The sequence below is a fragment of the Pelophylax lessonae genome (genome assembly GCF_965119305.1).
Source record: "Pelophylax lessonae genome assembly, chromosome: 3".
In the NCBI taxonomy this organism is placed as follows: Eukaryota; Metazoa; Chordata; class Amphibia; order Anura; family Ranidae; genus Pelophylax; species Pelophylax lessonae.
Window position 1 is genome coordinate 473,914,182 of NC_138770.1, and position 17,798 is coordinate 473,931,979.

The following is a 17,798-nucleotide window of genomic DNA, read 5'->3' on the forward strand; positions in this document are numbered from 1 at the left end:
ATTACATCATTCAAGCCCGGTGGTGTAGTTGCCTTAAGGTCATATATCCATCTAGCCTCACGGGCGAGGACTTTTTTGTCAATATTTCCCCCTCTTGCATCTTGGGGAATGATGTCTAAAACAGTGAATCTAATGATCGATTGGTCAAACATGTGCTTGAGGCCGACATGGCCCCCGATAGGGGTATTTATTTGGCCATTATTAATATAGGAGATATGATCTGAAATTCTCTTCCAAAGGGGTCTAATGGTTTTACCCACATAGAAAGCCCCACATGGGCATAGCATTATATAAACTACCGCTTTATTTTGACATGTGACCAATTGATTGATAAATCTCCTGTGGCCATTAGGCATTGTGAAAGACTCACCCTCTAGTATCCATGGACAGAAGTCACAGTTTCCACATTTTTGGAGACCTTTAGTGTGAGGTATTTCATTTATGGGTCTTACATAGTGACTTGTGACTAATCCGTCTCTTAATGATTTTGCTCTTTTGTATGTAATATTCGGATGATCATCTAGATATTTGCTTAGTATTGAGACAAGAAGTATTCTCATGCTCAGTGCCCAGTGACAGCGGCCATCATCCCTAGTCAGTGTATACAAAAAGGATTCCCCTTGTGGTATGGGACTATAAATGCCGCTGAACACTGTGTGCTACATAAAACAATCTTTATTGGTACAAATGAAACAAAATGTAAAAACACAATGTTAGAAGAAGACACAAAAACACATACAGGGCATTAAAATTGCATGCATTTGACAGACCGAATACCGAACCAGGATGTGGACGCTCAGGTACATAGGGCAATCATGGAACCGGAACCGACCCTACGCGTTTCGGGCATAGAATCAGCCCTTCCTCAGGGGTCACCCAGAGTTCCAGATAGAGCACCTAGTGTATCCTTTGCGTCCAACCAGTGGATTGGATCGATCTGTCGGATAAAAACGGTATTGCTACCGTGTGGAGGGATGCCCAGGTTTCCCAAAGCCCGTTCAGGGCAGAGAACTCCGTGAGAGTATCGAGAGTATAGTAGCAGTAACTGCCCGGAGGGACCAGCAGGGTACCACGATGACCAGTCGGTAATGGCTCAACATGGACCGCTCACATGTAGAAGAGTATAGTCATTTGTAATACCTTGAGTATATAGAATGAATGTGACCACAGAGGGTCAAATGAAGTGAATATGGTACAAATCTTATATTGGCGTAGTCAAGATTGTAATAGTGGTTATCCCCAGGTATTCATGGGCTTGGCATCCTCTTTGCTTAGTATTGGGTCATTAGTCAGAAGTTCCCAATTTTTTTGTAAAACATTGCGGACTTCATGATGCTGTTTAGAGTAGGTGGAAATGAATCTGACCTTATTATGTTCTTTATTGATTTTTTTCTTGAAAAGTAGGTCATGTCTGTTATTCCCTTTTGCTTTATTATAAGCTTTCCTTAACATAGTGGTAGTATACCCTCTTTGCAGTAGACGTGCTTTCAACTTATCTGCCTCTGCTTGAAAATTGGAATCACTTGAACAGTTTTGTCTCAATCTTAGATATTGAGAGTAAGGGATACTCTTAATTAAAGCTTTGGGGTGGGAACTCTCAGAATGTAATATTATGTTCCCTGCTGTTGGTTTTCTAAATAGTGTCGACCCAATACTTCCATCCTCCTCAAAGTAGAGGGTGGTATCTAAAAAGTTGATTTGATGATTACTCCATGTCATTGTAAATTTAAAATTAAAGGTGTTAATTTGTAGTCGTTTGAAAAAGGCTTCAAAAAGGTCAATGCCCCCGTCCCAGATGATGAGGACATCTATGTACCTGAGCCAGGTAATTACATGGCTCCGGTACATGGAGAGGGCCTCATCACTGAAAATGTCTCGTTCCCATCCACCCAGGTGCAGGTTCGCATAGGCCGGGGCACAACATGTGCCCATGGCCACGCCCTGCACCTGGATGAAATGGGAACCATCAACAGTAAACACATGATTTTTTAGGATGTGGTTTAGCCTGGTTGGCTATGTTTAGCCTTGGGGACTTGTTCTTTTCTGCTGTTCCCACCCTTCATTTTTTGGCACTGCTTTGGGACATCCCTACTGATATGAATCAGAAGACTGCGTCTGTCAATGAACGATAGAGAAAACTGTATTTTTGACTTAACGTAAAATCCTTTTCTCTTAAGTTCATTGACGGATGCAGTACCCGCCCCTCTACTTTGAGTTGGGTTGGTGTTACTTTTCTGATACTGCTGATACTCATCACTCATTCTCAAATAATTGCAATAACCTTCCGGTGCATAGTGCTTTATCAGGCTCCATCAAAAAGAATGGTTGGAGCCTGAGAAGAAATTATTTTTTTCCAAAAAGTTTAAAAAGGAGGTTCCCCTTTAATGAAGATTTTGGAATCAAATTCTGAAATTGAACGCAGCCTTTTTCTCAATGCGCCAAAGCGACGGATCTTGCGTTTGAGGTCATGGGGATCCTTAGAGAACCCATGGATGAAAGAATGGAGGTTCTGTTGAAAAGGACATGGGAAGTAGTCATGACTAATTTAAAACCCGCAATGGCTACAACAGTAGTGGCCCCTAATTTGGAAGTCTGGTTGGACCAACTTCAAGCCCATTTGGAAGGGGGGACCTCTCGGAAAGAAATCCTTGATTCCCTACCAATGCTTAATAAGGCAGCATGGTACATGGCAGATGCCTCAGCAGAATCGGTTAAACTCTCAGCAAAAGCTGCAGCCTTGGTAAACTCTTCCCGCAGGGCCCTGTGGTTTAAATCCTGGTCAGGAGATTCAGCCTCAAAGGTAAGACTTTGCGGTATTTCTTTCGATGGGGATCTTCTGTTTTGCCCTGACTTAGAGAAAGTCTTGGACCGGACAACCGATAAAAAGAAAGCCTTTCCAATAAAGGCCAAAAAGGTTCCAGAAAGGTGTTTTTTTTTTCGTCCCCAAAAACAGCAAGGGCAGACCTCTAAATTACCAGCCACTAAGAGACAGTGGGGAAGGGGAAAACAGAAGACGGGTGTCCTTTTTTCCTCTCCTAAAAAAACCCTAAATCCCAGTGATGGGGTCCCAGTGGGAGGAAGGTTGGGACAGTTTTTCCCACAGTGGGGAAAAAGCTACCCCAAATGGGTTTATTCTGAGGATCATCAAAGAGGGTTATCGGATCCAGTTTAGGAACACTCCATCTGCAAGGAGGTTCTTAAACCCCCCCCCCTCCAGAGATCCTCAGAAGGCGTCTGCACTTCTGTCTCAAATTGCCAACCTGATGGATCAGCAGGTCCTAGTTCCGGTGCCTCAAGAAGAGACAAATCAAGGTTTCTATCACACGTTTTCGTGGTGAAGAAACCACCGGGCAAGTTTCATCTAATTTTGAACCTAGTGCGCAGATCCTTTTAAAGGTTTAGCAAGAATTGGACCAGTCCCATTTAAAATTTTACCTAAATGGGATTTGGCAACAGTGTTACAAGAATGGATAAAACTTTCACAGGAGGAATCCATGTCCTTAAAGTGGGTTACACTCAAAACATTATTCCTGGTGGCGATTTCTACAGCCAGGCACATAACGAGCTGCAGGCACTTTCAGTGATTGAGCCATTTCTGCAAATATTTGAGGACAGACTGGTAATGTGTACAGATCTGGGGTTCTTACCTAAAGTGTCCACAGGGTACAAGAGATTGTTTTACCTTCCATCTGTACATCTCCAACTAATCCTAAAGAAACAGAATTCCACCTTCTGGTTGTGAAAGCTTGTTTTTTAAACTATTTACAATTATCCGAAGGCATTAGAAAAACGAATGCTCTCTTTGTTCTACATTCTGGTAGAAAATTGGGGCATCAGGCCTCAAAGAACACAATTGCTCGATGGATCAAACAAGCAATTCTAGAGGCCTATAAAAGCCTTAAAAAGGAATGCCCTTTTTCCTGTTTGCTCATTCTACGCGGGCACTATCTGCTTCTTGGGCGGAGTGAGCCAGGGCGACACCAGAACAATTATGCCAAGCAGCAACATGTTCTAGCTACTCGACCTTCATTAAACATAGACTGGACCTCATCTCAGCGCAAGATCAAGCGTTTGGGAGAAAGGTTCTCCAGACGGTAGTCCCCCCCCCCCCCCCCCAAATCTGGTAAGTTCCCGTTGATCCTCTCCTGTGCTGTCCTGGACAGACGACTGGAGAAAAATCAGAGTTACAAAAAAAGGACGAAAATTTTGAAAAAAAATAAAAAACACAGAGTTCGACTTACCGATAACTAACTCGGTTTTTAGGAGTCATCCAGGACACCAGGGTTTCCCTCCCTATATGCTGTTTGTAACTTTGGACAAGTTTTTTCTTGTTCAGAAACCGTTTCCGTGGGAGTCCTTGAGTTAAAAGACTGGGGAAGTGGGATGGCGACTGCCCCTTTATACACCTGTTGCTTTGTGTTTCCTACCTCTTGTGCTGTCCTGGACGACTCCTAGAAACAGAGTTACCGGTAAGTCTAATGCCCCATACACACGTGCAGATTATCTGCAGACTTTTGTCTGCAGACTTACCAAAACCATATAATATGAGGTCAAACCTAAACACTTTCAATTTGTATGCAATCCGGCAGGCCCTTGCACTACATAGAAAAGGTAAGTCTGCAGACAAAAGTCTGCAGATAATCTGCACGTGTGTATGGGGCATTACTCTGTGTTTTTTTTTTTTTTTAATTTTCGGCTTTTTTTGTTTATAGTGCAAAAAATAAAAAACGCAGAGGTGATCAAATACCACCAAAAGAAAGCTCTTTTTTTAAAAAAAAAAAAAATACCTTTATTATTTGGGTACAGCGTCGCACGACCGCGCACTTGTCAGTTAAAGTAGTGCAGTGCCATATCGCAAAAAATGGGTTGGTCAGGAAGGGAGGTAGATCTTCCAGAGGTCAAGTGATATAGAAGGGTAATTTTTTTTTTTCTGTGTTGGGGCTGGTATCATTGGTTTATTTTTAAGCTACATATAAGTGTATGATATTTTTACTGGTTAGTGCTAAAACCATTTCTTTCCTATTATTAATATATTTTAACTTTGTTAGAGGAAGTTGACTCTTTTTAAGCAATTACCAGTATTTTCTTGTTTTCCTGTCTTCTGTCCGCTCCAAAATAGGTTTCTGTAGATGTAATACATTTTCATAACTCTGTTCAAAACACACAAAAAAAAAAGTTCAAATAAAATTGTGTGGACTTTAGCATCCCCCTTATTTTGCCCATGATAAATGTATATTCTTTGTTTTGTTGCATATTCAACCTAATATCTTTCATGGCCTTTTTCTATGAGGTTTTTTTTTTTTTTTTTTGGTAATTCTAGGTAAACAAATTAGAACAAAGTTGTCTCAAGCCTTTAACCATTGGCTTAACGTGCCAGAAGACAAAACACAGGTATTTTCTTTTTCTCCAATTATGTAATGTTCTGATTTATTTTCCTTAGTGTGAAAGCAAAACATATAAAATGGTCATTAACAGTGTGGAGTTTTGTCTGTAAAACTTTCAGAAATGTATTAAAACAATTGTATGAAACAATTTATTCTAATTAAAAATGTTAAATATATTTTCTAAATATAAATTACATTGGTCCATTGCATCGTACTGCATTTAGATGTGCTTATAAATACCCTAAAATACCCCTATTAAAAAAGTAGCTGTTCATCCAGAAATGTATTGAGCTTTCTGTTCATTCACTTATCTGGACTGCTATCTATGTTTCCCCCACCCCAGTATACAAAAGGGAGGGAGGTGTTATGTGGTCCTGGCACAATCCCTGTACTAGGGTGACAACACTGCTCAGTACAGTTGTCACCATGGGACAGGAGGTTAGTTACACTAAAGTATTGTTTTCTCTTACGTCCTCCGACAGTCGCCGCCCATTCACACAGTCTTCACTTATGGGGTATTGACTTCATCTCCACAGGAGTTTCTAGGCATAAGACTTGTAAAAGAACAATAAATCTACATAGTCACACCCATGGGGGCTGTCCTTCTAGTCCAATACCCCCCTGCAATAGCCATCCCAATTCAGTTTGTCTTCTGCCTAGCTTCAGGAGTGGATAGGCTTCCCTGTGCTGAGGCTACAGTCTCAGCCTTTCTTCTTTTTCTTTTATGATTTATTTTCAAAGCTGTAATTTTTTCTTTACATTGCTAGCTGTTTATTTTATCAGCACTAGTTAGTGGATCTTCGGATGAAGACGGCGTCTGCGGAGCCGGGAATCGGACTGACCATCCTGGTTCTCCAGGACAGAAGGTCAGCTGGATCCCTGCCCACCATCAAGCGTTTTGCAGGCTATGTGTTCGCCCTGGCCTCACAAAGACCCATCCCTGTCCATCTGGGATGCAGCCATGTGAGGTGGCTACCTCACTGGACACAGCATAGGTTCGTCCGTGCACTTCTAGTGTCCTGCGTTTTGGCTGGCGGCACTCCCCTGCCATCTAAAGGTGGGCGGTTTCCCGCTTGATATGAGGCACCCCACGCCATCGGGTACAGGTAAGTACATTCTGTGTGGGGCCTCTGTCTGGGGTCGGCAGTCCATGTGTGTCTGTGTTGTCCCCTGTGTCTGTGCGTTTTGGGCTCCCTGGTCCCGGTCCCTGCGAGGATTTTTATTCTCTCACAGCAGCGCTGTGTGGGGTTTTGGGGGTCCCTCTCCTAATGTCACTTTTAGGGTGCTTGGGGATGCAGACATGTGTGGCCACCACTGCGGGGTTAAAAACCGCCAGTCCGCCATTTTAAGTGTGGGCAGCATGTCTGGCTTCACTGTGGGCGAGCATACAGCAAACGATCGTTCCGAGCACATGTCGGTGGCCATCTTGCCAAAGCCTCCCATTAGTTTACATAGGTATCCATTTTCCCATGGCCTGCAGCCTGGTTCAGCCTCCAGCGGTGACATCACTTCCTCCTTTCTCACAGGAGCGACCGAAGAAGCTGGTAACACTTTGTGGGGTTCTGTCCTGCTGTTCTTTTTCCTGTCCTGCCTTGTGCAATCTTCCTGGTCAGTTTTGTCCCTGCAGGGGTTCTGTGTGTCTTATAGCGGTGTGCTGTGGGGGTCCGCGGCGCACTTAAAGGGCCAGTTAAAAAAAAAAAAATGTTTTCCTTTGTTATGGAATCCCAGGACAGCAAATTCCCGCCAGCCTTGGTGGGGGGATTCAGGGTCCTCTGAATCCTCCGCCGTCACTAATTTGGCTGCTGTTGTTTCAACTTTGGTGTCAAAAATGGATGTGCTGATGTCTGAACGTGCTGCTAGGAAAAGGCCTAGACTTTCCTTTTCTTCTGATTCTGAATGTGATACTGCGTTGCTTTTCTGGCGGTTGCGTTGCCCACCCCTCATGTCTACACTGCTTTGGGACGTCCCCATAAGTGAAGACTGTGTGAATGGGCGGTGACTGTCGGAGGACGTAAGAGAAAACTGAATTTTTGTAAGATCTTACCGTAAAATTCCTTTCTCTGAGTCCTCGGACAGTCGCCGCCCCCGCTCCTCTTTTTGTGGTCTTTTTTATACACTTTCACTGCTTGCGACCAAACTGAATTGGGATGGCTATTGCAGGGGGGTATTGGACTAGAAGGACAGCCCCCATGGGTGTGACTATGTAGATTTATTGTTCTTTTACAAGTCTTATGCCTAGAAACTCCTGTGGAGATGAAGTCAATACCCCATAAGTGAAGACTGTGTGAATGGGCGGCGACTGTCGGAGGACTCAGAGAAAGGAATTTTACGGTAAGATCTTAGAAAAATTCCGTCTTTTTTTTTTCCCTCTTTAAAAACAACAAACATGTTATACCTGCCTATTCTGTACGTTGGTTTTGCACAGAGCAGACCAGATCCTCCACTTCTCAGGTCCCTCAGGTCCCATAGAATGCATTAAGATAAAAAAACCATCTGACTTACCAACCACTTTAATGGCAGGATTGCCATGTTAAAATCAAGGAGAAAAAAGTGTAAAGAGGACAACTAATGCAGCCACTACATCTAAGAGCAGGTACGCTGCAATCCTTTTATTTTTGGGGGTTTAGGTATGCTTTAAATAAGTAAAAATAGTCATGCATTATATCATATACTGTAGGTAAAAGCAATGATTAAGTAAAAATAAAAGAAAAATAATGCTGAAACTCCTTTCAGACATGCCTGCTCTGCTTTTCCTTTTGCTTTTATTGCACTCCTTCACAGATATTTTTAATGTCCTCAGCAGAACTCATAATTTAGTAAATGTATTAATTTCAAATGTTTGAAAAACATAAACTGCTCACTCTCGATGGTGCACAGCATAGTAAAATGTAGTGGCATTCTCCAAAGCACAGTGGTGTGCATGATGTCACTACCCTGCACATCTACTATGAATGTTGAAAAAGTAATATTCCAACCAAACTTCATAGATCTTTCTCTGAATCCCTTGTTGCCAAAAATATTTCTATAGATCTATAGCAGCAGTCTCTAAACCGTGGCCCAGGGGCCGGAGGCGACCCTTTGTTTGCCTTTATCCAGCTCTTGGGGTACTTTTTCTCTCACTGACACCAACAGTGGGGCATTATTCCTGTTACTGACATCAACAAGGGGCACTATTTCTCCCACTAATGCAAGACACTATTTCTCCCATTGACACCAACAATGGGGCACTATTTCTCCCACTAATGCAAGACACTATTTCTCCCATTGACACCAACATTGGGGCACTGTTCCTCCCACTGACACAAACGATCAAACACTATTCTTCCACTGACACCAATGATGGGGCACTATTCCCCCCCTAATGCCTAAGATGCACTATTTACTCCCACTGATGCCAGAACAATTTTTAATACTGATAGCATAGCCTGCCCCCCCCCCCCCCCGCCAAAACATCTGAAGGAGAGTAAATTGGCTATCACTGATCTATAAAATATATTTGCAGCATTTCAGAGGTGTGCCTTCTTCGGTAGCTCCACATATACAGTATGTGCACCTTTGCTTGTGCTCACACTCTATAACATGATCCTAGCACAAGGCCTAAGTATAAAAACATAAATGAATCAATAAAGATAAATTAGTTAGAATTTACCTTGATGTGAGTTGGGATTACCTGTATTTTAGGTAGGATTCCAAAAAAAGCAAAATGCACACTATTGTTTCTTAGCCCTACCAGTCAACACAACAAAAACATTTTAGACATATGTCTACTATTATGTCTACTATTAATATTTACCACTACATGAAAGCTCAATTTATCTTGAAAAAAATGAGGCATTATTCGCCTGAATACAATAATTAGTTGCAATGATATGTGCAGTTTTACTTACACATGCCAACGTTGCAAAACTGAGTTCAAGCATTAAGGTTTGTTTTAACTTCCATTGTTAAGGGTTTAAGAGCTATGAATAATAAAACAATATAAACTTCTATATTTAATGCCCTCAGCTGTGAAGTATTCATTTTAAAAACCCCACTGCATTCCTTTCCTTGCTATCTATATAATAGATTATATTTGTTTCAAATAATGTCTTATTGGGAATAGTACATGCCATAAAAACCTTTTCCAGGTACAAATAGACATACAACACTGAAATGACAAAACTTTTTTAAAAATTACCTTACATTACTATGTGTTGCATACTTGTTTTTAGCCCGGCTTGGAATTGTGAGTTTAGACTGGTTATATCCTTTGCCCCCACTCTATAGCCGAAAGACGGATACAGCACGGGCTTAAGAAATAGCTAAAATGACAATGAAAGGAGAAGTTATCATTATGGGTGATTTCAATCTTCCAGATATAAACTGGAAAACCAAAATACAGAGTACAGATATTCTAAATTCCCTACTGAGGTTGTCTCTGCAACAAGTGGTTGAGGAGCCAACCCGGAGGGAGGCCATTTTGGATCTGGTATTCACAAATGGGGATTCGGTATATGATGTCATTGTAGGCGAAACCTTGGGATCCAGTGATCACCAGTCAGTGTGGTTTAATATAAGAACTGTGAAAGAGTCACACCACACAAAAACAAAAGTTTTAGATTTTAGAAAAACAGACTTTTCAAAAATGAAATTAGTCATAAATGAGTCCTTATCAGACTGGTACGGATTACATGGAGTCCAGGAGAAATGGGACTACTTAAAAGGTGCATTATTGAAGGCAACAGAAAATTGCATTAGACTTGTCAGTAAAAGCAAAAAAAGGAAGAGACCACTGTGGTACTCAGCAGAAGTGGCCCAAATCATTAAAAATAAAAAGCTAGCATTTTGTAATTATAAAAAAACCCAGAGCAATGAAGATAAGGAAATCTACAAGATTAGGCAGAAAGAGGCCAAGCAAGTTATAAGAACTTCTAAAGCGCAGGCAGAAGAAAAACTAGCTCAGTCTATGAAAAAGGGGGATAAGACATTCTTCAGATATATAAATGAAAAAAGGAAATTAAAACAAGGAATAACTAAATTAAAAACAAAGGACGGAAGGTATGTAGAAGAGAATAAAGGGCTAGCCGACTGCCTTAATGAATACTTCTGTTCAGTTTTTACAGAAGAAAAAGAAGGAGAAGGACCTCCACTTGAAAGGATGACTAATGAATCGTTTGATGCATGTGTCTTTACAGAGGAAGACGTTCTAAGATTGCTGTCTAAAGTGAAGACAAATAAGTCACAGGGTCCTGATGAGATACACCCAAAATTATTAAAAGAGCTTAGTGGTGAGCTGGCAAAACCATTAACAGATTTATTTAACCAATCATTAGTAACAGGAGTCGTCCCGGAAGAATGGAAATTGGCAAATGTCGTGCCCATTCACAAGAAAGGTAGTAGGGAGGAATCGAGCAACTATAGACCAGTGAGTCTGACATCAATAGTAGGCAAATTAATGGAAACCCTATTAAAGGATAGGATTGTGGAACATCTTAAATCCCATGGATTGCAAGATGAAAAACAACATGTGTTTACTTCAGGGAGATCATGTCAAACAAATCTTATAGATTTTTTTGACTGGGTGACTAAAATAATAGACGGTGGAGGTGCAGTAGACATTGCATATCTAGATTTTAGTAAGGCTTTTGACACTGTCCCACATAGAAGACTTATCAATAAACTGCAGTCATTGAGCATGGACTCCCATATTGTTGAGTGGATTAGGCAGTGGCTGAGTGACAGACAACAGAGGGTTGTAGTCAATGGAGAACATTCAGAACAAGATCATGTTACCAGTGGGGTACCTCAGGGATCTGTACTGGGACCAATTTTGTTTAATATCTTCATAAGTGATATTGCAAAAGGCCTCGATGGTAAGGTTTGTCTTTTTGCTGATGACACAAAGATATGTAACAGGGTTGATGTTCCTGGAGGGAAACGCCAAATGGAAAAGGATTTAGGAAAACTAGAAGAATGGTCAGAACTCTGGCAACTGAAATTTAATGTGGATAAGTGCAAGATAATGCACCTGGGACGTAAAAACCCAAGGGCAGAATATAGAATATTTGACACAGTCCTGACCTCAGTATCTGAGGAAAGGGATTTAGGAGTAATTATTTCAGAAGACTTAAAGGTGGGAAGACAATGTAATAGAGCAGCATGAAATGCCAGCAGAATGCTTGGATGTATAGGGAGAGGTATAAGCAGTAGAAAGAGAGAAGTGCTTATGCCGCTGTACAGAACACTGGTGAGACCTCACTTGGAGTATTGTGCGCAGTACTGGAGGCCATATCTCCAGAAGGATATAGATACTCTAGAGAGAGTTCAGAGGAGAGCTACTAAACTAGTACATGGATTGCAGTAAAAAACTTACCAGGAAAGGTTAAAGGACCTTAACATGTATAGCTTGGAAGAAAGAAGAGACAGAGGGGATATGATAGAAACTTTTAAATACATAAAGGGAATCAACTCGGTAAAGGAGGAGAGCATATTTAAAAGAAGAAAAACTACCACAAGAGGACACAGTTTTAAATTAGAGGGGCAAAGGTTTAAAAGTAATATGAGGAAGTATTACTTTACTGAGAGAGTAGTGGATGCATGGAATAACCTTCCTGCAGAAGTGGTAGCTGCAAATACAGTGAAGGAGTTTAAGCATGCATGGGATAGGCATAAGGCTATCCTTCATATAAGATAGGGCCAGGGACTATTCATAGGATTCAGATATATTGGGCAGACTAGATGGGCCAAATGGTTCTTATCTGCCGACACATTCTATGTTTCTATGTTAATTTGTCAGAAGGGCATACATGGACCTCCTCCCAGGATCATGCTGATTCCTGAGTCCTTCGGACTCTTGTGATTACAGATCGGGGTAAAGGGCCAATCACAGCCAATCTTTACCGCTTTATTTGAAATAGATTGGTGCGCTAAACTGACAAAATTCCCACAAAATTAACAATGAATTCAATAAATGAAAAATTATGTGAAAAAATCCAAAACTTAAAAGTCCATTCTCTTGTGACAACGTGCAAATGAATAAACTTTTGGTGACTGGAACAATAATGTGAATCCTGAAACTCAATTCAATAACTGTGATAACCACGTGAGACGATCCCCACCACCGACAGGCTAATCTTCTTACCTGATAGACTTGGATCAAGCGTGAGTAAAATAAATGCCAGCTCAATCTCCATGCACCTTCACCCGGAGTGTATATACACCGCAAGCCGCTTACCAGATGTCAAGTAGGTTTAGCATAGGGAATAGAGTCTCCTCACTCCAGAACACAGGCTGTCTGCTGGTGTAACAATCCCAATACAAATGTTGTTCTGTCTCCTTATGGCTCCGCAATCGATATGTAAAGGATGCAAACGGACCAATAGTGCATTACCCCCGATTTATTTAACCTCCCCCATCCGCGCTACAGCCTATATACGGCTGCAGCGCGGACTTGAATTTTCGGGAGGCCGTTTTTAAACGGCCTCCCAGTGACACGCCCCCCGCGCGCTCCCCCGAGCGCGCAGCAGGGAAAATCTGTGTCGGCCGTGTCCCTTGGACACGGCCGATCACAGATCGTGGTGAATGGCCAATCACAGCGTCCATTCACCACGTGATCGGGCCGTTCAATGAGCGATGATCTCATATGTAAACATATGAGATCATCTCTCATCGCCGGCGCTCCTTCCTCACACAGAGCCTGCAGTGTGAGGAAGGAGGGGGAGCCTCACAGCGCCGGGGACACAGAGACATGTAATCAGGGCACTGATCACCAGTGCCCTGATTACTAAAAGGTAAAAACATACACACAGTGCCCCCCCATCAGTGCCCGCCATCAGTGCCCCCATCAATGCCCACAATCAGTGCCCATAGTGCTGCCAGTCAGTGCCCATCAGTGCCTGCTCATCTAGGCACTGATGAGCACTGACTGGCAGCACTATGGGCACTGAGTGTGGGCACTGACGGTGCTGCTCATCAGTGCCACCCGTCAGTGTCCAGTGCCATCCGCCAGTGCCCATCAGTGCCACCTATCAGTGCCCGTCAGTGCCGCCTCTCAGTGCCCAGCAGTGCCACCTCTCAGTGCTCATCAGTGCCGCCTATCAGTGCTCATCAGTGCCGCCTATCAGTACTCATCAGTGCGGCATATTAGTACCTCCTCATCAGTGCCCATAAGTGCCACCTCATCAGTGCCCATCAGTGCAGCCTATCAGTGCCCATCAGTGCCGCCTCATCAGCGCATATCAGTGAAGGAGAAAAATTTATTTTCAAAATTTACTCGCAGAAAATAAGAAAAACTTTTTTTTTTTCAAAATTTTCTGTCTTTATTCTTTTTTTTTGTAAAAAATAAAAAACCCAGAGGTGATTACATACCACCAAAAGAAAGCTCTATTTGTGTGAAAAAAATGATAAAAATTTCATATGGGTACAGTGTAGCATGACCGCGCAATTGTCATTCAAAGTGTGACAGCGCTGAAAGCTGAAAATTGGCCTGGATGGGAAGGGTGTTTAAGTGCACAGTAGGCAAGTGGTTAAAAGTAATAGGCAAATACACTTACATATCTCCTTAGGATCACAGGCATTAATCGAATATTGGAGTCAGGAACGCTCCGGCGTCCGGCTGCAGCAACGGACATGCGGGATGATGCGAGTAACGGCGCGACACGCCTCCTCTCTGACGCGTTTCCTCTTACGAGACTTCCACCGAGATAGGAGGGCTATCTCGGTGGAAGTCTCGTAAGAGGAAACGCGTCAGAGAGGAGGCGTGTCGCGCCGTCACTCGCGTCATCCCGCATGTCCGTTGCTGCAGCCGGACGCCGGAGCGTTCCTGACTCCAATATTCGATTAATGCCTGTGATCCTAAGGAGATATGTAAGTGTATTTGCCTATTACTTTTAAATAAATCGGGGGTAATGCACTATTGGTCCGTTTGCATCCTTTACATAACGATTGCGGAGCCATAAGGAGACAGAACAACATTTGTATTGGGATCGTTACACCAGCAGACAGCCTGTGTTCTGGAGTGAGGAGACTCTATTCCCTATGCTAAACCTACTTGACATCTGGTAAGCGGCTTGCGGTGTATATACACTCCGGGTGAAGGTGCATGGGGATTGAGCTGGCATTTATATATGTATTTTACTCACGCTTGATCCAAGTCTATCTGGTCAGAAGATTAGCCTGTCGGTGGTGGGGATCGTCTCACGTGGTTATCACAGTTATTGAATTGAGTTTCAGGATTCACATTATTGTTCCAGTCACCAAAAGTTTATTCATTTGCACGTTGTCACAAGAGAATGGACTTTTAAGTTTTGGATTTTTTCACATAATTTTTCATTTATTGAATTCATTGTTAATTTTGTGGAAATTTTGTCAGTTTAGCGCACCAATCTATTTCAAATATCACTTTTAATAACACATCTTGGTAGCAGCTTTACGCACGTTTATCAGCGCACCTTTATTTTTCACATACAATCTTTACCGCTTGACAACTTTGTCCAATGACAGCTTATCACAGAAGTAGACACAAGGCGGTTATCGGCATTTCTTTCCTCACGCTGACAGTGTGAGGAGAGAAAAAGAGAACCGATAACCAGCTTGTGTTAAAAGGACATTTGCACTGATTATCTTTGTAGTTCCACCAGTGCTGCCAATCAGTGCCCGTAGGGTATCCGTATATAGTCAGAATATAGACATGGATATGGAGAATATGTATTTTCCATGTATATTTAATTTACAGTGATGAATATTTTGTGATATTCCCAATAAATATGCAGTTCTTTTACTCCTAGTGACTCAGGTGTTCAACTCATAAAGCCCCACAGGGCAAATTGTTCTTGTTATTACCTGCAAAGGGTGGTCCAACTCAATATTGAACCCTAAGACTAAGGCTAAGAGTGGAATACCATTTAAATTTCATGTGCATGTAAAGGCAGGAGTCCCTACTTTTGACAATCTAGTGTAGCTTGAGAAGTATATAAAGTGTAGCTGGATTACAGTTTATCACAAAAAGGTAGCTTTTTTTTTTGTATTCTCTCGCTCTCTTTCTCTCTCTCTCTTTTCACACTGTATAATTGTATATTTTTTCTGCTGTTATAACAGGTAATAATTGAAGTTACCGAAATGCTTCACAATGCCAGTCTACTTATTGATGACATTGAAGACAACTCCAAACTTCGCAGAGGTTTTCCTGTTGCCCATAGCATTTATGGGGTTCCATCTGTTATAAATGCTGCAAATTATGTATACTTTTTAGGATTAGAGAAAGTTTTAACACTTAATCATCCAGATGCTGTCAATGTTTTCACCCAGCAGTTGCTTGAACTGCACCGTGGACAGGGATTGGACATATACTGGAGAGATACGTATACTTGTCCTACTGAAACTGAATATAAGAATATGGTTTTGCAGAAAACTGGAGGTTTGTTTGGACTAGCTGTAGGCCTAATGCAGCTGTTTTCATCTTATAAAAAAGATCTGAAACCTCTGCTAAACACTCTTGGACTTTTCTTTCAAATCAGAGATGATTATGCCAATTTAAATTCTAAAGAGTATAGTGAGAACAAAAGCTTCTGTGAAGACTTGACAGAGGGAAAGTTTTCATTTCCTACAATACATGCAATTTGGTCAAGGCCTGAAAGTACCCAGGTACAAAATATTCTGAGGCAGAGGACAGAGAACGTAGACATCAAGAAATACTGTGTGCATTATCTAGACAAGGTAGGCTCCTTTGAATACACAAGACAGACTTTAAGAGAGTTAGAAAAGGAGGCATATGGACAAATTGAATTATTAGGAGGAAATCCTGAGTTGGTTTCAATAATAGAACAGCTGAGCCAAATGTACCAAATCCCATCATAATCTTGCCAATTGCTGAGTTTAAAAGTGTAACTTATTACAAAGATTTGTTTATCATTAAAATATTAAATACAACAACAGAATAATTGTGATTGATTTTTGTCTTTTCTATATTAAAAGTGGATTTTGTGCTCTTTAGTCTTCTTTTATGCACAAGCGTATTACAACAACCCTATAATGTAAAATCAGCGCAAAACAAAAACAGTCCTGTAAACTCATTAAGTCCTATCAATGTGGTTATGGAACACATACATTTCATAAATATTAGCATGAAAATTGTCCCCCTTCCTCAGCTGAGTATGATATGCCAGAGCAAGAGCTAATCACCTTTCCTTACTGGAATAGGTATACGGTGATTTTTCCAGTATCATATTTTAGAAAGTGAGCAATTTCTTAGCCATTTTTGGTAAAGAAGGGAAGGGTTAGAATCTCTTACAATTTTAATTTGCTATATGTACTTTGTTTTGAAGATTTTTCTGCCTAAGTGACAAGTGTCAAACAGAACAGGAAGTTAGCGGAATCTCAGTGTGGACATTTAAAATCTGACCGAATGTCTAACCATTCTCCACTACAGACAAAATTTAATATAAGTTCCCCATTAGTGTTCCTCCTTACATCAGGTGCCCCTACCAGAGTAATTTATTATATTGGGTACCCCCATCAGATTACTCCCATAAATGAGTTGTCACCATCAGAGTACCCCTTTATATCAGGTGTCCCCATCAGAGTGCCCTCTTAATTAATGTGTTCCCATCAGAGTGCCGCTTACAGCAGGTATCCTCATCAGAGGCCCATTCTGCCGTTTGACCAGAGGTTACCAGGAGTCATTTCTGGGAGGGATGATTGAAGTCAAATAAACCATTTTTCTCTTACATCCTCTGACAGACGCAGCCTCTTCCAAGTTTCATCACTATTGGGTAATGGTGCCCTCTGCAGGAGCAGGCTAGGTAGTGAAACTTCATTAAAAAAGCTTTAACTAGACACACCTTTAGGGGCTGTCCCTCTAGACATTACCGTTAGACACATAGAGCTTACTAATCAGTTTCTTGCTGCCTAGCTCAGGAGTAGGACCTAGGATACCCTGCTGGGACTCCGGTCTCAGTTTTTTGTTTTTTCTTTGACGTGATGGCATCCTCGGATGCTTCCTGTGGCCTCAAAGTTTTGAGCACTGCGGTTTGTTGAAGACATATTTTCTCTTCTTGGGGTGAATTTTTGTTCTGGGGTCAGCTCCTGTTGGTTGAGCTTTTGTTGCCCTGTTGGCCATGTTTTTTTCTGGCCTTGTTGGCACGTTACCGTTCTGTTGGTTGCGTCTTTTCCCACCTCTCACACCTGCACTGCTTTGGGACATCCCAATAGTGATGAAACTTGGAAGAGGCTGCGTCTGTCAGAAGACGTAAGAGAAAATAGAATTTTTGTAAGAACTTACCGTAAAATTCTTTTCTCTGAGTCCTCTGACAGATGCAGCCCCCGCCCCTCTATTTTAGGGTTGTTTGTCTTCCTGTCCTGCTTGCTACAAAACTGATTAGTAAGCTCAATGTCTGAGGGTAATGTCTAGAGGGACAGCCCCTAAAGGTGTATCTAGTT

General features: G+C 41.8%; 1 protein-coding gene across 1 annotated transcript in view; it reads left to right on the forward strand.

The window, feature by feature from the left end:
* Positions 1-16,286, forward strand: part of GGPS1 (geranylgeranyl diphosphate synthase 1) — a 75,560-nt gene extending 59,274 nt beyond the window's left edge. The window contains exons 3-4 of the mRNA XM_082249961.1: positions 5,321-5,391; positions 15,459-16,286. Of these exons, the coding sequence (XP_082106087.1) occupies positions 5,321-5,391; positions 15,459-16,217 (830 nt within the window). The 3' untranslated portion in view covers positions 16,218-16,286. The remainder of the gene's footprint in view (positions 1-5,320; positions 5,392-15,458) is intronic.
* Positions 16,287-17,798: the final 1,512 nt, after the last annotated feature.